The sequence below is a fragment of the Mollisia scopiformis genome (genome assembly GCF_001500285.1).
Source record: "Mollisia scopiformis unplaced genomic scaffold LY89scaffold_12, whole genome shotgun sequence".
NCBI lineage: Eukaryota > Fungi > Ascomycota > Leotiomycetes > Helotiales > Mollisiaceae > Mollisia > Mollisia scopiformis.
Window position 1 is genome coordinate 213,314 of NW_017263592.1, and position 21,134 is coordinate 234,447.

The following is a 21,134-nucleotide window of genomic DNA, read 5'->3' on the forward strand; positions in this document are numbered from 1 at the left end:
AGGTTGGATAATGGTTTCATTTCGATGGAGATGAGTCTTCATCTGATTAGAGATTATAGCAACATCGTCTCCTTGAATCAATTACTGTCGACCTGCTTCCCCTCTTTCTTCTTAGCATGGTCTTCTCGGCTCCAACTCTGCTGCATTTCCATTTCCTCAATCCTTCTGCTTCTGACTCTCTGCAAAGATCTCGGTAGCTCTTCCTCATTCGCTTGTTTTTGCTTCTCGAACTTCTGCGTCTCACTGGGTATCTTGTTCAACGTGTCCATCCCCTCTTGATTCCTCGAAAATGTCGTCCTTCTTCTAGTCGGTCTCTTCTTCGCCTCGGCTTCAGTGACGATGTCGCGCAGTTCATCTTCTTCGCCATCTTTCTGACTAAGCGCTGCATCACTGCGAGACCTTCCTTGACCTTGTTCACGCTTCTCCTGCTCCATCGTATTACGATCAATACGGTCAACATACTCTCTGTATGTTGGCCGAGTCAAGATTCCACTTCGGAATTCGTTGGCACCAACCAATAATTTGACGAGGTCAACCAATTCTTCCAAGTATTCGATGACCTCAATTTGTCCCGCAGATGCTGCATTCCAGCTCAAGAACTTTTGGCGTACGACCCGTTTTACCATACTGACTTCGATCTCAGATCGTTCATTGGTGTGCATTTTATGCACATCGCCAGCAAGAACCACTTCTCGCACACGATTGACCATACGGAGATGCGCGAGTCGTGCTGATGGTAAGAATTGAGGCAGAGGCAGTTTGGTAGTCAGTGCCTCATGGCATGCGAAGAGAACTAGTGTAATGGCTCCGGCCACATTACGCCGGTACGGGTACACTTTTTCGTTGAGCTCTTCAAGAACGCCTGAGCCATATTCATGACGAAGATGAAGCATGTTGTCCATACGATCGACCACAGCATGAAGCACATAGAGGATCTCAGCGTAAACCAAAGCAAGTCCTTTGAACGATCCTTTGAGTCGCGGCTCATTGGCACAAAATGGTAGAAAAGTTTCTGCTGCGGTCAGAGCGCCCTGTGCTTTGCCTTTAGCTCGTTCGAATCTGGCTGAGACTTCGGCTGAATGAACATCGACATTCACTTCGGTCTCAATGCCATAGGCGAGGCACGCTTCCATCTCGCTGATCTGACGCATAGATGCAGCGAGTGACTCTACCAAGCGATCTCGTGCTTTGACAGGGAACAGGACAACTTCAACGATCAAGGCAACGATCCCACCAATAAGAAAGGCAATAAGTCGCTTCAAGGAGTTCTCTGTTCCGGTACCAGGTACCGTGTGATCCTCTGTCGCCAGAGCAACGATACACATAGAAATGATTGAGACCATACCTGCCTTGATGTATTTGCTGCCAAGCTGGATGTATGTTGATGGAATAATGCCTATGACGAGCATGACTACGCAGACGATCTTGTTCCCATCGCGTGCCTCGAACGCAGCGTAACCCCAAGTGCAGCCAATCGTGGTTCCAATCGCTCGTAGTGTAAAGGTCATGACTGAAGTACCAATGGCTACTTCTGTAATCAACACCAGTTGTAAGGCTGCCCACAAACCTCTATTCAGCGAGTACCAGGTATTCCACTGATGCAGGAATGCGGGCCAAGTGACCAGAAAGACAGCCACTGTAAGCTTGATAGCATACAGCACGTCTTCACTGCCAACGATGTATTCAATGATGTCTGCAAGACTATTGCGAAACCTGATCATGCGCGTACCCTTCCTAGGTTTCTTCTTTGCAGCTGCTGCTTGATTGGCCTTGATTGCTGGCTGAGGAGATCGAGACTGGCTTTGACCCGATTCTTCATCTTTCTTCTTTTTGGATAAAAGTGTCTCCTCGCTAGTAACGGAATCATCATCATCTTGAGACTCCACCCTTTTGCCTCTTCGCGCATCTTGTTTCCCACTTTCCGGCAACGTGAATCCGTCTTCTTCACCTCCCGATAGAAGCCATTTCCGCCAATTTATTCTTGGGGCGTAGAGTCTTGGTCGACCATGCCTTGCTTGGCGCTTTTCAACCATGAAGCGAGAGTGATTGAGCATTTCTAAAGTGTGCAGAGCTGCTTGGCGGAGATTCAATAAGAACGAGGAGATGAGAAACGTCTCCATGCGCGGCATGACATCAATTAAAGGATGGTCAAGGTCGTTCATGGCTGCAGCTTTCTCCAAAGATAACGCCGAGTCTCTGTCGAAATCTGCTAAGGCTTCTGTCAAGATATCGACTCTGATGTCAATCTCTTCCAGCTCAATTCCTTTCGGTGCACGGGCACCAGAAGGGAGTTTGGGAACATCGTAGCAGTAGGCCAGGCTTGATGTTACCACATCCACACTTCTGTCGATCTTCTCTTGGAGATTTGTGAGCGGCATAGTGATTTGACGAACAAGAAATCTCAAAAGCTCGATGTCGCCGGACTGGATTTCTTTCTTAGGTTTGATAAGTTCGAGGTCCTTCAACTCTCTTTCGAGCCTCGTCAAGCCCTGAGTTCTTTTCTTCTGCTCCTTTCGATTCTTCTTAGCGTCCGTTTTCTCATCTCCAGACCCATCATACGAACTATTCGCCCCAGTTCCAGGACGAGAAGATTCGTCTGCGCTCTCAAGGTCGGCAGCTTCAGCCACACCCTTGAGTTGATGCTCATCTTTGCTCTCCTCATTTTTCTTGTCATCAACATCTCCCATCAAAGCATACTTACTTTCACAAGCACCAATTAAGGCGATTGTGTTTGCAACTAGTTTCTTCATGTGCGTGTCACTGATAGGTTTCAGATCTCTCGGAGGAAGTACAGCCCATGCGACTTCAAAATTGCATTCGGTCTGAGCCGCTTTGCAGCTGGCCAACTTTGCTCGTAGTTTCGCTTTGGAATCCGTCAATGACTTCAACTTGACAGCTTTTGGGACTGGAGGTTGGAACAGGCCCTCATTTCCAGTTTCCTTATCTTTCTTCCCTCCCATGAGTTTCCTGAAAAGCTTTCGGAGTTTTGTAGGCTCGGCGTCTTTGCCAGTCTTTTCAGGCGGCTTTTCAGCTGAAGTAGTTTGGTGCTCCAAATCTGCGCCTTGGTTTTCAGTCCCCTTATTCTCGTCGTCGCTGTCCTCAGCAATACTGACAAAGTACTTGCCAGCATCTCTTAAAGTCCCGACTGTCTCGCCCAGAGTTTCAATAGTAGTGATACCAAGAAAACTGCTCGAAAACTCTGGGAAAATGAGAGTATTGACCAGCAACAATATGCCTGAAGCAGTCAAGATGGGATATAGGAGCGTCGTGACTGTAGTCTTGGAGACCGCAGTTGCAGTGCTGGTCAGACTAACCACGGAGACAATGACCAATAGTAACACAAAGATGAATAGCCGAGGTGTATGCGATCTTAGGAACCCGTGAAAGATCAAAGCCACCACCAGGAATAATCCACGGATTGTATATGCCGCAGGAGCATTCTGATGGTAGACTAGACTAGACAGGTATACTCCAAAGCAAGACCAGCCTATGCCTAGCATTGTGCCACCAATTGCAAGTACCAAAGCTTCCGCCATCATTCCAAATCTTCTTCCTGGATGTCCAAAGACCGTTGTGATAGGCCCAAGGTAGGCTGCTTTGCCATAAACAGTCACGACTGCAGGTATAAGGGCGAGTATAACTGTTAAAGTGGTTGCGATAGTATTCTTTAGCATCCTCTGCCAGAGGTGGTTCGTAAGAAGATTGGCCCATATTGCATCAACACGTTTCTCAATCCAGTACCCAAGCTTTTTGGGACTGAGAGTCTGTCGAATACCCATTATGAATAGGGTTTATGTATAATCGAAAGCTTGTCTATATGCCTAAACCGCCGGAGAAGAGTAGGGAGGACAATCGTCGTCATCGTTTCTCAGAGGCAATTGTGATAGATTGTATGAAACGAGACTGCCAATTCGCATGTACCAAGATATTTCAAAATATTAGAGTCATCGGAGAAAGGTCTGAGGTGAATAAAGAGCGTCGTGGAAGCTTTACACAGGTTGTGAATCTGAGATAACATTTTTCTCGAAGATAATATTGACTTGCACATCTAGCTTCACTCGACAACCGTAGCTATCAGATTCCGACCCCGCCATCGAATTTCAAGACCAAGGCACCGAGTAATTGTAACAGAACACGACATTCTCGGTCGGACAAACTTCTCAACAGATATCAACAATGGCACCGTCATCATCTCTCATAGTAAGTTCACGGCAGAATGGGTTCTATGATATCAACAGCTAAATCATGGCAGGCGAAGCTCAAAGTCCAGCTCAAGCTCTCGATTGCGCGGCTGCGCATGGTACAACAGAAAGATGAAGCTGTATCCAAGCAACAACGTCGGGCTATGGCACAACTTCTCGAAGCTGGGAAAGTGGAGTCTGCGAAGATCCGTGTCGAGAATATCATTCGGTCGGACATCACTACGGAACTACACGAAATCCTCGAGTTGTATTGCGAGCTATTACTAGCACGGACGGGACTGATGGAAGGAGCTACTTGCGACGCGGGCTTGGAAGAGGCTGTCAAGAGTCTGATATATGCAGCGCCACGAACGGATGTCAAGGAGTTACAGACCGTACGAGCTTTGCTGTGCGATAAATATGGAAAGGAGTTTGCGCTGGCAGCGATGGAGAATACCGACGAGAAAGTTAGCGAAAAGGTGCTGAAGAAACTGACAGTCACACCACCTGCCCAGGAGCTCGTGAACGGATATCTAGAAGAGATCGCGCGGACATATGGTGTTGACTGGCCGAAGAAATCCAAGGATGATCTTGGAGATCCACCAGATTTCGTAGACGATGATGATGAGAATCCAAGTGGTGGACAAGCACAGAAGAATCTTGAGGAACCACTATTAGCGGATGGGTCGGTAAAGGATAAAGAGGTCGAGGAAAGAGAGGCGCTGAGTAAAGCGACGCCGCCGAGGAACTTTGGACCAAGTTCGCCGTTAAGAGTCAATCCACCGAGTCCTAGCACAGACAATCTACACCCAAGAGTGAAAGGGACGTTGGATCTGAAGCCCACGAAAAAGATGCAGGATGTGGGCACGGGGAAGGGAACTCAGAGCAAGGGACCTGTTGGCGGGACGATACCAGACGTGGATGAGTTAGCGAAGAGGTTTGCAGCATTGAAGAAGTAGGTGAGGTTATTATAGGCATTGTGGGAGTATTGGAGTCGGCGGGAACTCATGGATCAGTGTATCATCTTTAAGCCGGACTTTATGCAGCGTTTCAATGTCTGAAAGAGTTCTGATGTCTCATTTCCCTATGAATGCCTAAATTCGCAGCAGACATTTCCCCCCTACTTGATGCTTGTCCGTCATGCTTCAATAGCTTCTAGGCAAGCCGAGGACTTTCTCCCCGACGTAGTTCATTATCATCTCCCTTGATACTGGAGCTATCCTGGGTACGAAACACTCTCTGAGATATCTTTCTACATGATATTCTTGTGCGTACCCCATGCCTCCTAAGCTCAGCACACTTCTTTCACAAGCAGTGAACGCTGCTTCGGCGGCAAGATACTTCGCACTATTGCAGGCAACTCCAACTGCCGCCTGTGTAACACTCTCATCTGTGGTAGAACGATCGTACAACCTCGCAGCGTGATATGTTGCCAATTTCGCTGCCTCGAGATGCATATATGCGTCGGCTAGAGGATGTTGTATTCCTTGATTCATTCCTATCGGACGGCCGAAGACGACTCGCTCCTTGGCATAATTTGAAGCTCGATAAAGAGCAGCATATCCTAGGCCTAGGGCTTCACCCGCAAGGAGACATCGCTCGGCATTCATACCATGAAGGACAATCTTGAATCCTTGTCCCTCTTTACCAATCAGAGTATCTTTGGGGATCGTGTAGTTGTCAAAGAAAACCTCATTGGCATCGACAGCTCTCCCTCCCATTTTCTTAATTCGTTTGAGCTCCAGGCCGGGCTGCTTTGGGTCGAAGTCAATGAAAAACAGTGAAAGACCCTCAGATGGTTTTGTGACTTCCTCGAGTCGAGTGGTGCGAGCGAGAAGGACCATCTTTGTGGCCACTTGTGCTGATGAGATCCATATTTTCTGACCTGAGATCTTGTAGTTGTCGCCATCTCGAACAGCTTGTGTCCTAAGTTTGAGAGTCTCGAGACCGGTATTTGGTTCTGTCACACCAAAACAGGCTCGCCAGGTTCCATTGATGAGTTTGGGTAGCATTTGTTGCCGTTGCTCGGGTGTTGCGAACTTGGCAACAGGTTGAGTGGCGTAGACATCTAGACCAATGTCAGAATAGGTCGGAAGCACTTTATGCAAGCTTACTTGCGTGTATCGACTGAGCACCTGCCATTCCAGCACCGCTCTCCGAGATCGTGTGCAACATCATAGTAGCTTCTGAAAAACCTAATCCTGATCCTCCAAGCTCTTCTGGTAGCGCAATGCCAATCCAACCATCTTTGGCCAGTGCAGCATGCAGCTCATGCGGGTACTCTCCTGATTCGTCATGCGCTGCCCAGTATTCCTATGACTTATTTTCAGTAAATATCTAGATATGGTAACAATTTCACAACGAGGAGACAAAATAAAGGAAACATCGTAGAGTCAGCACTCAAAAGTATGTACAGCACTTCACTCCCAAGACCTACATCTGGAAAGTTGGAGCATATTTTGGCTATTGCTTCTCTAACTTGAAGCTGTGTATCTGAGAAGCCACTCGTTTCCATCAAAGTATTTGCACGTCTTGGGATAGACACAGAGAAGTATCTTGGAGCAGAGATGCGGGGATGGTGAAGCTTGGCAAGCCCTAGACATCTTGAAATGAACATTCGCTGCATCTTGAGAGAAAGGTCTTAATGAGATTAACAGACGAGAAGCTGATACAAACGAAATTATAAGAGGGCAGTGAGGACTACATCTCATTCAAACTCACCTTGAGTGTTGGAGTGCCTTAAGATGTGGGGAAGATGGTTGTTCCCGAGCATATCCGTACCTATTCACCCTAGCTCGCAGGCACGTGGATTTGTGGGTCAACCGTGGGCGCGCGATTGAACCAAAACATTGACCCGAGAGCTCAACCTCGAATCTATACAAGCACCACCATACAACCACAGCTCGTCGACGACCTCGCAACTACTCGGATAGCTTTGCAACTACTCGAAATGCTTTTATGATTAGGAACTTTGTCCACGATTGTCGATTTTCGTTGTTTTTCATAGCTCGACGCGCATTGTTTTGATTCGACATAATGGCGACAGCTCGAGCAAACCCGCGACTACAGGTCGGATCAGCATCATGGATAGCAGAAGAAAGAGCTACTGCATTGCAGTTCGCAGGAGAAGAGACCGAAGAGTTTACATTCTCTGCGCGAAACGATTTGGACTGGCTCAATGAACATATGGCTGAGATATTCAGCAAGAATCAAGTGTATGTAAACAAGCTTTCATCTCATGTATCTGCTAACGATAGGCGCACAGAAATGTGGCAGATATCTTCAAGACACCTGGCAAGCTACGAGGAAAGACACCAAGAACCGCACGAAAAGGGAATCCGTTAGAAGCTCGCGCTGTAAGTTGGCAAACTTGGTTTGACTGGTATCAACTAATTAGTCGCAGCCATTGACAGACATCTTCTCCGCGATAAACCAAGGAACCGCCAGCCCATTCAAACAGTCACACTTCCCGAAACCAGTCGCGACTTTCACAGTAGCTGAAGATGAACGAGATCAGATAGAAGTAGAGGCGGGGCCAAGTTCGCCAGAAGTACAACATAAATCACCACTCAAGCTTCCACAAAACTTTGTTGATTCTGGATATCATGGGAGTCAGCCAGAAATAGCGACACAGGCTACTCAAGCTACACAACTAAACGATCCAGCAGTATATCAACAGACACCGAGTGCCTCACCCGAACGGGCTTTCACGCTGGCCTCGCCGGACGGTGATGAAAATGTAGTCATTCTAGGCCGCGATTCCGATGCACGACGCACAACAGAGGAATCCTTTCAGTCTGCGAAAGAAGAACAAACTCGAAATGTCGCGACTGTCCGTCAAGAAAAGGCGGAGGAAATGGAAGTGGACGGAGAGAACATAGCACCAGAACCAGTCTCATATCCGGTTCTCGAGTCTCCAGTCCAAGAGCGACACGAACATCCAGAATCTCCAGCGAAGCGATCATCTCCCCGACGACCATCTCCAGCCAAGCAGTCGCCAGTGAGAACCTCGCCAGTAAAGTCTTCACCTAAAAAGGCATCACCATCCAAGTCTTCACCAGCAAAGCAAGTGGATGCTCTGGTCGAGGATCCTGCATCCGAAGCGGAGGACGAACATATACAGGATGTGCAATCCCCATCAGATGGGTCTCCAAGCCCAATCAGACCAATTGTCCGAAAAAGCAGTCTGAACTTTGCTTCTCTCCCTGCTCGTGAGCCTATAACTACGAAGAAGAGTATTGGTAACCGAGTATCTCGTACGAGTCAACTGGAACAACCTAGGACCAGCTATTATGGCCGACAGACAGGCGGAAAGAGCTTGGGTAATGTGAGGCAAGATGAACATGATCATGATGAAATGGACCTTGATCGAGCGGATGATGAAGAAGGAACTGAGGATGATACTGATTCCAAGATGAAGCGTCTCCACAACAAAACCTCTACTCAGCGTCTCCAGGATCAGATAAGCATGCTTGGCCAATCTCAGTCTAACATGCGATCCTCAAAGTCTATCCCCAATACCACAGTCCAACCACCAGCTGCCCAATTCAGCCAAGCCCCTGCGATGCCAGAAACTCAGAGAGGAAAGTCCCCCGTTCGGAACTCGAAACCTCCACCTGGAGCGTTCCCTGATGATGAAGAGGACAGCTGGATTGGACCCCCACCTGCGGCTGTTGCTGAACCATCGATTTTCAGTCCTCGGCCACAACTGCCGAAAAGCCATACTACGGATGTCATGGAGGAAATTCATGGGAAAGACAGCATTGGTGGATCCCAGTTCAACATTCCCAAGCGTAGAGACCAAACACGACATATGTCCCCTGTTCGTGAGCCTGTCATTCCCGAGCGAACAACGAGCACTCTCGGTCACGTCAAATCCGTCTCTACATCGGTCCTCAGATCGCCCAAGAAGTCGGGCGACTCTCCAGGTCAGATGAAACCCATCTCGGTGTCTAATCCTACTCCATCAATAGCCTCAAACGATCCTGATGCGTCTACAACGCCTCCGAAATCACCTTCAAGGAGCTACAAAGGCAGTCCTTTGAAGGCAGCCAAGGATAAGTTCTCATCAATTCTAAAGACATCAAGAGGTCTGTTTGCAAGCAGTGCCGCAGTGAGTGCTGAAGCCAAGTCGTCAGCACTTTCTCCTGTGTCACGGACTGGTCTCAAAAATGCGCCATCTTTCGAGGATGTCATGTCAGAAGCGAATAACAAGAGTCCGACCAGTTCTCATGCTCCTACCAATAAAAGTCAGATGTCACTAAGGCTTCCAGACAGCCCATTCAAACATAGTGCACGCAAGACACGAGCATCAACGGAACGAGAGGAAAAGAAGAAAGAAGAATCCGCAAGGCTCGCGAAGGAGGCGAAGGAGGCAAAAGAAGCACAAAAGCAAGCCGATCAATTGGAGAAAGCACGTATGAAGGTCAGAGAAGAGGCTCGAGTTTACCACATAGAACAAGAAAGAGTTGCTGCCATGCAGAAAGAAGTTGCAGCCCGAAAGGAGCAAGAAAAGCAAGCGAAGGCCAGCCAAGTTGATATTCCCCGAGCAACTAGAACTAGCCCGCGAAAGACCAAAGCACAATTGGAGGCAGAAGGCATTGCCGCTGCCGCTTCTAGTACTCACGAGCTTGCACATACCGAAGTAGAGATGTCCGAAGCTTCTATAGCCATGCCCCCACCAGCTATTCCCCGGCCGAAGTCTCAGATCGGACGACCAGGACCAAAACGACCATTGAAGCCTGCAAAGGAGGCTGCTACCAAAGTGAAGCCCCCTACTGTCATCCGGGTTGATACTGGTTCTCAACGAGGCCACCACAATCACCCTTCCAATGTTGCGTTGTCGGCCTCCCTGCAAGATTCTCTGGCTTCACATCAATCCGCACCTACGCAAGGGCTGAGACACAAAGCTAGCACGAGCTCTATACAAAGCAAAGCTTCGACAAGTAGCTTCAAATCGGCTGCTAGCAAAGCGTTGGAAGCTGCAGCCAGGAAGAAGGAACAAGTAAGTCTATATCAGTATGTTTTATTACATACTCTAACATTTTCAGGATGAACTTGCAGCACAACGAAAGCGTGAAGCCAAGTTGGAAATCGAACGCCAACGCGCTGCTAACAAGGAAGAAGAGCGCCGCAAGGAAGAGCTGCAACGAAAGCAGGAATTGGAACGCCAGCGAGAAGTTCAAAAGGAGCGTGAACGTGCAGTCAGTGCAGCAGATGCCAAGAAAGCGGCATCCCGCCAAGCAGCGGAGAAGAGGAGACTGGAAATGGAGAAGGCCAAAGAAACAAGAGCTCCTCCACCAGCTGTTCGACCTCAGCCAAGTGTTGATCTCGGAAGCTCTATGTTGCAGGAAAAGGCCCTACCTCCTGTGCCACCACAACGAGGGGACTTCGGCCAGTCGAAGGCATCTCGAGTGAACCCTGCCACGCAACGACCACAAGAAGATATGAGTCGTTCGGTAAATTCGACGCTTCACAGCACTGCAAAAGTCCCACCTAAGCGACCACTACCTCAAGATAACGAGGATCATCACGTCCGGCCAGCACTTCAACGAATTGGGCCTTCATATCAACAGGAGCACCAGTCCAAGCGCCGCAGGACAAGCGAGGACTTTGATGATGATGAGGACATGACAGAGGATCATCCCAAGATGACTGCCCCTCCTATTCGTCAATCAAGCATTCGCCAAAAGGTACGTCGAGGTCTTTTTTGTATGAACACAACGCTAATTTGATGCAGGATATACCAACCAAGTCTCTGTTCCCCAGTGGTTATGCAAATGCTCCTCCCCCAGGCAATTTGCAGAGATCCACACTCATCGCACAACATAACTTGAACCAGTCGAAACCTGCACACCCCATGGATATGGCTCAGGTCTCGAAGGCTCCGATTCCATTCGCATCTAGCTCTAGTCAAGCCAACCACAAGACGCCAGCACGTCCTGGTGCGCAGAATGGCACTGGGAAGTCTGCGGCGAAATCAGCAGCCAAATCCTCACCCCGTTACCAAAATGGAGAGAATATTGTCTTACCTGATATTCTCACAGACTCAGAAGATGAAGATGGTGAGAAGGATGACTTCGTTCCGGCAGATTGGACGAACTCACCAGATCTTCGTAGAAGACTTGTTGAGCAAGAAAGAATGGATCCTTCAGCTGTCTTTGGACAGCCAGGTCCGCTCAATATGGAAGAGGTGTTTAGTAAGAGCAAGGATCGATTCCATAAGTTCCGTGCTCGTACTTCGAGCGCCAACTGGTCTGGTACGGATAGATTGACAGAAGATGAGATTCGCAAGGATCTCCAAGCGAGAGATCAGGTCCGACGACAAGGTGGATGGACGTATGATTCTATGGTATAAGAATGTTTATGAATACAAATGGACACGGGGTATGATATGGATGGGTGAAGGGAAGGGGTGGTGGTGGTGCGGTATAAAGACTCTTTTTGGCATTGTAGTTCTTTGTTTTGATAGATGCGGGCTTGCATCAGAAACACGGTGTTATGGAGTATCAATAGGCGTTGAGCATCGCTGGTTTGGAGTTAAGATAATGGATTCTCTTCATCTACATCTGTGATATTGAAATGTGAACCTGCGAGTTGTGTTTCCTCTGAGTAGTGATGTGGAGATATCCATCAGTCTTTGGTTTTGAGGACAAACAAATTTTTGCATGGCACATGTATCAAGGATTCCACACCTCCCTAATCTCGAGTTTAACTCAATGTTCCTCAGCTGCCAGTTGGGTAAACGCAAAGTTTGGACAGCAGACCAACACCCTTTCCCCCATGTGTTGTGAGAGTGACAAACTCGCGGAAATTGTAAGTATCGAGGGTATAGGTCTTGCCCTAAAGTTCGCTGACATCCTTTTCCAACACTTAGAACTCGTTTCCTTGCTGTGAAAGGATGCTCAGTCCTTCCAATCAGAGTACGATTTGGCTTCAAGACCTGAAGCCTCGTGGATACGACTTCAGTCAACATACTCTGTGCATGGTCTCTAGAGAAAGTTCTAGTCTCTAGGACCTTGGTGAGGGCTTGAGGTCAGTACGGATGTGTGTTGGTTGGTGATGGTCGCGTAGTGTTCTCATTTTGTGGAGGGTGGTTGTGGAAAAGGAGGAGAGTTAGAGATTGATTTGAGGTTCGGGGTACTGAGATCACTTTGGAATTTTGGACATTGGGTTTGCGCTTGAGCAATGTAGTGAGGCACCACAAATTTTCGGATTTTAAGGACGTAGAGCACCTGGAGCTATTCGGCAAGTAGAAAAGTACAAGAATTGATCTCTTTGTTGTTAGTTAAGGATAGGTGTTTGTGGTCAATAGAATTTGGTAAAGTAGGGAGGATTTTGCTTTCAACTCTCTGTAAAGGCAAGTATTTTCTTGGGAAATTAACAATGCTTCAGGTCAACTGAGAAGTTTGGCTTCATGATATTTATGGATGATCATAGAGTGAACTTAAACAAACAATGTAAAGCTAATTTGTAAAAGTACCTTGTCTTTTTTGAATTGACTTCCTAGACAACAGGTGTGCAGTTGACCTTAGATTCATTGCCTCTTAGCGATCCTTCAACTCCAAATCAGACAGCCGAATTCGCTTGTGTTGATTTCTTGCTTTCACCTTTTCGATAGGCAAGTGACTGAGCAGACAGACTACAAAGAGACGATGAATTTGCAATTGATCCCGCTGTGTCTTTACATCCTCTGGAAACTGAAAACCACATCATTTGTTGAATCATCTCCTAACAGCTGCTTCTTCCATTACAACTCGAGATCACTCTGTGGAGGCATGCGGATACGGGATGAAAAGCAATGAGTGTCACCACTTGTGACAACAATTTAACGGGAAAGAAGACAAATGGTGGTTGGAGACGATGTGGTGTTCGACAAAGCTGTCAAGGACAGTCCCTGATCTGCTTTCCGCGTTCTCTTGCCGGGCATGCCCCGACTGGACTGTTTATATAACTCAAATGATATCATCGCAAGAATAAGAAACATCAACGCCTGACATGGGATGATATTCATCACGTGGAGTTGTTGATAGGCTCGAGAACAGGGATTCGTTGCTTATCGTGATCAGCAGCTGACAGCAACTCAGCCTATGCAGGTGAGAAGACGACCCCACGGTACGTCGAAACAATAGAGTCGTAAACCACTGAGATCCTTTGATTCAAGACATTGTATAGGCAGAAGTTGCAGTGATTCTTACCTATGGTAAAGCGTCTCTGATGTCATTGAGGACAATACAACCCGATAACGATAACGGGTAATCTTCGCGTCGTGATTATTTCTGTCGTCGGTTCGGTATCACAAGGCAACCAAGAGGTCAACCTCAGGTCTCCTTTCCAAATATCATCCCCTCCATTGTACTTTGGTTCTTCAAAACCTCTGCGCAGTGATCAACACAACTTTCTGTCTCTTCGAATTCGCATCTTCACTTCGTTCGTTTGCTCCTGCCCCGCGTTTAGAAACCTGCGCTAGCGTCACCGTTCCTCTTCTAGACAGGGCTGAGCAGTATTACGCTCCCAGCGTTCGAACAGACATCTTTTGTACAACCAACGCTATTGACGGAACTTTGAATACGATTTCTTGCTTCGAGACATCCGCCGATATCCCTACATGATCTTTGATCGCGCGCGGTCTTCAATTCTTCCTTTGTCGGATGCGCGATTGAAGCGGCAACCAACATGGTAAAGGCCGATCTCAGTCGAGATTACTATGGTGATCTTGAGCTTCCACCGAACGCAGATGTTGCGGACATCAAGAAGCAGTTTAAGAAGCTTGGTACCGCCTGCCACGGTCCGCAACTGTGACTACTGCTAACTTCGCATAATAGCTCTCACCTATCATCCAGATCGCAACCCGGGACGTGAAAGCGAGGTGACGGCCAAGTTCCAGAAGATTCAATCGGCCCATGAAGTCCTTATCGACCCTACAGAACGAGCCAAGTATGATGCGAACAGAATCAGAGTCTCTTCGAGTTCATTTAGGAATACATATAGTGGTGGACAAGCTTCTGGGGTGAGAGGAAATCCGTGGGCAAATGCAGGGGCACAATGGGCGCCACCTCCAAAACCTCCGACAGCTCGGAATCGAGCTCAACCTCCACCACCATCCACTGGAGCTGGTAGGTATGCTAAATTCACCCCACCGAATGCTTCAGCATATCAAGCGGCGCAAGAAGGACCACAAGCGAGGAAGGCTCAGTACGAAGCATGGGACAGGACAAGACATCAAAATCAAACCGAGCATGGACCTGGCAAGACATGGAAAGCCCCTCAGCCGCCCCCAAGAGGCACTCCAACCTCTGGTCGACAAGAGAGCAACGCCCAATCTCAAACTCGTCCGCCTAGATCTCAACCTGGTTTTGACGAGTTCCGAGATTCAACTAGTTCACATGGGAGGAGTCAAAGTACCAATGCCAGCAACCGAAAGGGCTTCATGCCAAATACACCTGGCGGAGATGAACCTCCAGCGCCAAGAGGAGCATATTCTACGCAAAGAGACAAACCTACTGTTGCACCCGAACCACCACCACGTCGGCCTCCTCCAGCGACAACTGAAAATCCAAGACCTTCGACTGGTAGAACAGACCCTTTGAAGAAATTCAGAATGGATCCACCCACTATGGAGGAGAGAGTAAGCACACCATATGCAACTCACGGCGGAGAAAAGTTCAATCCTTTCGAAAGTGCGGCAGCAGGTATAAATCGGTCGAAGAGTACCAGAGAGCGAAGTGAGGGGTTTGGCAAAGACAACTTCCCCAGAGCTGGCTCGGACACCAACCTGAAATCTAAGAATGGCACACCACATCGTGCACGATCCTTCGCCGACCGAAAATCTCATGCTCCGCGTCCATCATATAGCGAAAGTCTCGATACAGACAGCTCATCGGATGAACCTATCCAAATGAATAGGCCAACACCTCGTGCTTCTGCTAGACGTAGCAACGGTGCATCTCCACGGACTACTAAGCAAGCAGGTTCTACCACGGATCCCGAGACCCAAACCACAAGTAAGCAAAGTCGAATCCAGCAGATGAGACAATGGATGAAGGAAAATCCCGGTCAAGAACCACCTCCTAACGGTTTCGGTGCAGATGGACCCCCACTTCGGTCTGGTCAGCCTACTCCGAAGGCAAATGGCGAACCATCAATGTATGCTAGTCCTTCTTTCACAACCCCTAGCCATTGTCCCACTCCTACTTCATTCGACAGCAGACGACCCTCAAGCTATTCAGTGAAGTTTGAGACGTTCTCAGAAAAGCTAGCTGCGGCTTCTCCGTTGCGTGCTACAGCCTACCCTCCTGCTACATCAGTCAAATACCCGGACTTGTCAAGCGCGACGCCGGCGACACCTCCCAGTGGAGTCCCCGCCAGCCCAGACAGTCTGAATGCATTTGAGCAAATGCAACGTTCTCATCTCGACCGTCTTCTGTCAAACAAGCGTCAGGCTAGCTTGGATGACCAGTACAAGACACCCAATGAGAAGGCACCGAAGACCAACGCCGGTAGCCATTCTCGACTGTCGATGAACGACGTCAAGCAAGACGATTGGACACAATATAGGGACCCTTCTACTGAACCGGGAAGCCCGTCTAAGAAGTTCAAGACCCTGCGTCATCTACAAGCCAACCATACATATGATTTCCAGAAGCGTCGCTTGTTTTGGGATCACCACCTGCACATGAAAAGTGAAGCTAACAGAGCCAATACTAGTTTCTCGTTCAATCTCAACAACGACTCATTCACAAAGACTCAACCCCCAAAGACTAATGGCTTTAGCAACAGCGCCGAGAACATCAGCACAAAGTTTACTCCTGAAGACTGGGATGGAAAGTTCGAAGCCGGTGGTACCTACTTCCAACCAGAAAAGGTTTCTAGCACCCCGCAGCGCCCTCGGTCTCAATCGAACTCTCGCGCAAGAGGAAGATCGCCAATCAAGGTTCAGCCAATGTTTAGTATGCCATCACGATCGGAGGAGCAGACACCAATTGAGTCTCCTGGAGGAACAAAGTTCTCGGCTCAGGACTGGGCGGAGACATTCAAGCCACAAACTTTCATGCCTCCACCGATGACACCTCGTACTGGTCCTGCTCGGAAGAGATCCCTCAAACCCACAATGGGCGGTAATGCAGCAGTTGTTGATGATGGTGATAGCTCTGATGAGAAGCCCCTCTTCACCGGCCGAAAGAGCGCATCTCCACCGAAAGCCTCTCCACCTATCATTGGTAGTCCAGAACCTATGGATGTCGACACTCCACCTGTCAGCAATACTGTACCTCAATTTGCCAAGCCTAACGGAAAGTTGAACACGGAGCATCTCAAGCGTCCAGCAGCTTCTGCTTCTGCATCGCCAGTTGATAGTGAATTGAAGGTAGCCTTCGAAGATCTGAAAGTCAAGGACATCATCTCCACTCTCGCTATGCCTACTCCACCTCTAGGACCCTCACCACCCGTTACCGACAAGGACATACCTTCCCGTGCCGCATACGACGACTATCTCCACCGATATGAAAAGTATATGCAAGAGTGGGATCGATTCAACGCAAAATTCCTCTTACACATGGTTGCCCGAAAGAATCAGAATGATGATTTGAAGGATAAGAGATGGGCTGATGATAAAGGATTGGAGACTTACCGCATGGGCTTGAAGGAGGATCAAGCAGTTATGCTGAAGTGGGCGGAGCATACGACTGTTCACGAGGCTGTTGTCAAATGCTTTGTTATTATGAAGGAGAGGATGCAGAATGGTGATGTTGCCGCTGATTCACGACGACCAAGAAAGAAGACGCATTAAAAGGTGGATCACTTTCCGGGTTTTCGGTCAAATTTTAGAGGCGCTCTCGACTCGGCCGACATCAACAAGACCTCGAACAGCTCTACGACGTTTCAGTACTCGACTAAAAGTGCTTATCCCGGTTCCCAATCTGGCGGTATGATCCAGGGCCTGGTAGAACTGATGATACACGATATGATGGTTGTTTTGCTACTTTATTTTTTTCTCTTCTCTTTCCTTTCTTGACGCTTTGACGAGCGAAGCGAAATCTGCAACAAAAAACTCACAAACTCTTCTTTTGTGTTTTGCATGGGAATATCCAGATTTGATAGATACCCTCTTGCTTGTTTTTTACTTCAGCTATTTGCATGCATAGCGAGGCGTGAGCGAAAGATATTGGACTGGGTGGTACGACGATCTGGTCATAAGCGAATTGGGGACGGTTGCTCTTTTTGTGTATGATAGTGAGGGATGGCGTTTTTTATGATTGGGAAAATAACATCATGCAGAGGGGGGAAAGTGTTGGTGGACGAATATGCGGAGTGGAAACGAGGAGTGAAAAAGGGCGGGATCAATTGAGTACATAGATACTTTAGCAGCATGAATGGAATGATGATCTGGAATGTGTGCTTTTCTTTTCTCTGTCTTCTTTTCTTAATCACCACCGAACTTGTGTGTGAAACTGTTGAGTGTAATTGGGCTATTCGCGCATTTGGCCCAACCAACACTCGAGTATATCTCCTTCTCACAACATCCAGATTTCTATGTATCTTGCCCACTATCCTCCATCTACAATAACGTACTAGTTCTTACTGCTGAGAGTATATCTATAATCTCTGATAATTATTCCTTATTACGTATCTGGGGAAAGATACTACAACCCATTTGCAAGCGTTGTCTTGGGTTCTTTATTGCTGATGAAAGTTTGTTAAGAGATGTTAAGGGAGTGCTACATTAATACATGTCTTTTAATGCTGATACATTCATGACTCTTGTTTTTGGTGGGGTACTTGATTTTGGTTTGGTATATAACGTTGGTTTCACACCCTAGAACGAACAGTCCCCAATACACGTAGCTAAAGCTGAGTGACCGAGATCGTGGCTGAAAGCCCAACGATCTTTGATTCGATTCGAGAAAAGTAGAGCTCGGGGGAAAAACAAAATACAAGTACGGTCCCTATATCTGATAATCGAAACATCAACAGTGATCAAGACACTCAAGGCACAATTAAAGAAAACAGAAGTGTGGAGTTTGTGAAGAGTTTCAGGCTATGAAGAAGGACGTTACTGGCTGTGAACAAGATAGTCTAAGAGCGGTTGGTCAACAGTGACAGGCTGGAAAGATCTTCGAAGAGCATTCATTGTCTGGGGACGTTTTGAGGGATTGACCTGTAGAGGCAGTGAGAGAGTGACAGAGGAAGCATGTCCGGCTTCGGGCGACAAATTATGAGGTTGTGATGTCTTGAAGAGGGGTTAAACAATGTGGGAAAATTGGGATAGGAGAGAATTTTACACTTTCAACGTCACGGACTGAATCCAAACAATAAAACAAAACCACACATTCAAAACATCGAGGAAAGCTCTCCCTCATTCATTCATTCATTTTCCAAACCCAACTCATCATACACCACCACCTTAAATCAACGAACTGGTATACCACACAAATAAAAGACAATGACAACGACGGCAAAGCGCCCAACCCCGTCCATCCACCCAACAAACCTATGCAAAGTAACCCAGCCAGCCGACTCCTATAATATCCAACAACTCCAGATTTTATATATCCGCCTCAAAAGCTAAGTTTGACTACTACCGACTTTGCACCTGTCCCTGTTGCTGCTGTTGCATATTCATCTGCTGCTGTTGATTCTGCTGCGCCTGCATCATCTTCTGCCGCAACATATCATTCTGCATCTTCTGCTGCGCGTTCAGATCCCCTGCTGGCTTATTACCCTGCTGCTGTGCTGCGGCTGCTCGCGCAGTCTGGTTTGCTGCTGGGATCGGTGGTTCTTTCTTGGGGTCGACGCCTGGGAAGAGGGCTTGCAGTTTCTTGTACAGGTCTTTGAGGATTTCGGAGTGGTCTTCTGATGGTGATTCGTCTGGCTTTTTGCTGTCTTCCGACTCTTCTTTTTTGGTTTCCGACAAAGGGGATGAGGTTGATTTGGGGGAGAGAGGCGGCGCGCTCATGATTGCGGGGTGGGGAGGGATTTGTGAGGATGGTTTGTGGGAGCGGTCAGCAATCGCTGCGAGGTAGGCTAGGTTTGACTGTAGTCGGCGCATGCATCTAGGTATGTTAGCTGGCAATCTTGAAAGGTAGCGTTTTGTACGAACTCTACGTATTCCCTGGACGGTGTCTTTAGTTTTTCAGCCTTCTCCTTCTCCGCTTTTTCTTTGTCTGCTCCGTCGGGAGATGCCGCTGCCGCAGCCGCCTCGTCTTTCTTCACCTCAGCTTGGATTGCTTGGACGCGCATAACTTCTTTCAGTAATCCATTGTTGATCTCTAATAATAAGGTGACTCTCTCCTTCTCACGCGACTCCGATCCTGGACTTAAAGGTGTTGCAACTGGTCCACCACTACTTGCTCCTGGCGGGAAGTTTGGTGTTTGTGGGGTTAGTACTGCTTGTCCTTGAGCTTGTTGATTATGATTTGGAGTTTGTAAATGTGTCTGATTGTTGCTTTGAGGTGTCGAGAATTGTGACTGCACTTGTCCGGCATTCGGAGGGGTATTATGCTGGACACCAGGAAATGGTGATGCTCTCTGGCCTGGTTGTGTAGGTGTAGAGGAATTAGGAGGTGGTTGCATGCGCTGAGCCTGATGTTGTGGGTTCATGCTTGGAGCATTCATAGGGAAGGACGGCGCATTCGAGGCTGTGGGCATGAAATTCGGAGGCATGTTCGCGCCAGTTGACGTTGGGATATTTCCTCCGTAAGGAGAGCTCGAATATGGGGTTTGATAGGTAGATACTGCATATAAGAAGAGCGTTAGCCATTGTTTGCCAGGGCACGAGGCTGAAAGCAAGTATGGGGAAGATAGACATGGTGCAAAGCTGGACATAGTGGACTCGAGCTTGATCGTTGACAGGCTCCCGTTGTCTGCGGCACGGACAGCAGAAGCTTCTTCTTGTCCTCGAGTGAAGCTTGCGGATGTGTTCAGGCAGACGCGGGTAGGCGATTGAAGCAGAGTGAGAAGGTCCAAGTAAAGTTCGAGAGGCTACTCTTTGTGCAACATACCGTGGGAAGCGGGCATCTGCGCCATACCGTTATTCTGCTGCATCATTCCCATAGCACCTGCATTTCCGCCCATGCTGGGACCAGGCGCGCCGCCGTAGGGAGACGAGTGTCCAACGGCGGCATATTGCTGAGCTTGAGCCTGGGCCTGAGCCTGAGCTTGAGCGTGCTGGGCCTGTGGATTATACATCTGCGGATGGTGCTGCTGCTGCTGCTGCTGCTGGTGGAGGTGGTGGTGGGAGAGAGGGGCATGGGGCTGCTGGTTCTGCTGCTGTTGTGGAGGGACACCATTGGGATTATTGGGAAGAGATGAATTGGGATTGAAGGGTCCTTGTGCTTGTGCAGACGTGTTCCCCGGGCCATAGCCGTAAGCAGGTGCGTACATCGCGTTAATCGGGCGATGATAGGCCAGCAACCATGGCTATCACCCGAAAGGACGTGCGAATAAGGTATGTACCGCGTGTGAGAGGATGTCGATACGGTATGGTGGTCGGTATGTATGAGAGCTGAGCCGGTAAATGGACGGCGGCGGTTTGTGGATGGCCACTGGGGTTGGGATGTGATGGGGATGGGATGGGATGGGATGGGGATGCGGTAGGAGGGCTGAAGTGGTGGTTCAGGTTGGTTCAGGATGCCTTTCCGAAGAGAATTTCATGCGACGAGGCGAACCGACCAGGGCCGACGGGAAGCCCAGTCCGCTGACTGGCTGGCCCTGACGCTGCTAAGACCTCAAATATCAGACTAGGGATGCACGACATTACACCGAATCACTTTATTGAGAGCCATGATCGCCCGGACAAGAGATGCATTGAGATGGGGATGCTTGGATGGAGAGGGGACAATTGTCAGATGTGGGGGTCACTTATACGAGCTGTATAAAATCAAGGCAGAACTTGGATTGGAGGTGCTACCTTGAACTCAAGATATATGAGACATATATATACACTTCGAACATGAT

At 48.3% G+C, this 21,134-nt stretch overlaps 6 protein-coding genes across 6 annotated transcripts; 3 read left to right on the top strand and 3 right to left on the bottom strand.

Moving 5' to 3' along the window:
- Positions 1-5: 5 nt before the first annotated feature.
- LY89DRAFT_645634 (uncharacterized protein) lies at positions 6-3,779 on the bottom strand (the record flags this gene model as incomplete). The annotated part of the gene is made up of 2 exons (XM_018211890.1): positions 6-355; positions 419-3,779. 2 exons carry the CDS (start codon positions 3,777-3,779, stop codon positions 78-80), a joined length of 3,639 nt encoding a protein of 1,212 aa, XP_018071102.1. The 3' UTR covers positions 6-77.
- Positions 3,780-4,122: 343 nt separating this feature from the next.
- Positions 4,123-5,275, top strand: LY89DRAFT_782026 (DUF292-domain-containing protein). The gene is made up of 2 exons (XM_018222540.1): positions 4,123-4,200; positions 4,253-5,275. Exons 1-2 carry the CDS (start codon positions 4,177-4,179, stop codon positions 5,138-5,140), a joined length of 912 nt encoding a protein of 303 aa, XP_018071103.1. The 5' UTR covers positions 4,123-4,176; the 3' UTR covers positions 5,141-5,275.
- On the bottom strand, positions 5,246-6,500 carry LY89DRAFT_684813 (acyl-CoA dehydrogenase NM domain-like protein). Its single transcript, XM_018214958.1, has 2 exons — positions 6,296-6,500; positions 5,246-6,249 (listed from the first exon to the last, which is right to left on the bottom strand). The coding sequence occupies exons 1-2, from the start codon at positions 6,357-6,359 to the stop codon at positions 5,327-5,329; spliced, it is 987 nt and encodes a 328-aa protein (XP_018071104.1). The 5' UTR covers positions 6,360-6,500; the 3' UTR covers positions 5,246-5,326.
- A 570-nt stretch (positions 6,501-7,070) lies between these two features.
- On the top strand, positions 7,071-11,734 carry LY89DRAFT_645645 (uncharacterized protein). The gene is made up of 5 exons (XM_018211891.1): positions 7,071-7,396; positions 7,447-7,537; positions 7,585-10,185; positions 10,232-10,873; positions 10,921-11,734. Exons 1-5 carry the CDS (start codon positions 7,218-7,220, stop codon positions 11,536-11,538), a joined length of 4,131 nt encoding a protein of 1,376 aa, XP_018071105.1. The 5' UTR covers positions 7,071-7,217; the 3' UTR covers positions 11,539-11,734.
- A 2,019-nt stretch (positions 11,735-13,753) lies between these two features.
- On the top strand, positions 13,754-17,208 carry LY89DRAFT_63797 (uncharacterized protein). Its single transcript, XM_018211555.1, has 2 exons — positions 13,754-13,953; positions 14,006-17,208. The coding sequence occupies exons 1-2, from the start codon at positions 13,857-13,859 to the stop codon at positions 16,966-16,968; spliced, it is 3,060 nt and encodes a 1,019-aa protein (XP_018071106.1). The 5' UTR covers positions 13,754-13,856; the 3' UTR covers positions 16,969-17,208.
- Positions 17,209-18,448: 1,240 nt separating this feature from the next.
- On the bottom strand, positions 18,449-20,789 carry LY89DRAFT_684816 (uncharacterized protein). Its single transcript, XM_018214959.1, has 3 exons — positions 20,180-20,789; positions 19,279-19,912; positions 18,449-19,231 (listed from the first exon to the last, which is right to left on the bottom strand). Exons 1-3 carry the CDS (start codon positions 20,559-20,561, stop codon positions 18,757-18,759), a joined length of 1,491 nt encoding a protein of 496 aa, XP_018071107.1. The 5' UTR covers positions 20,562-20,789; the 3' UTR covers positions 18,449-18,756.
- Between the last annotated feature and the right edge of the window lie 345 nt (positions 20,790-21,134).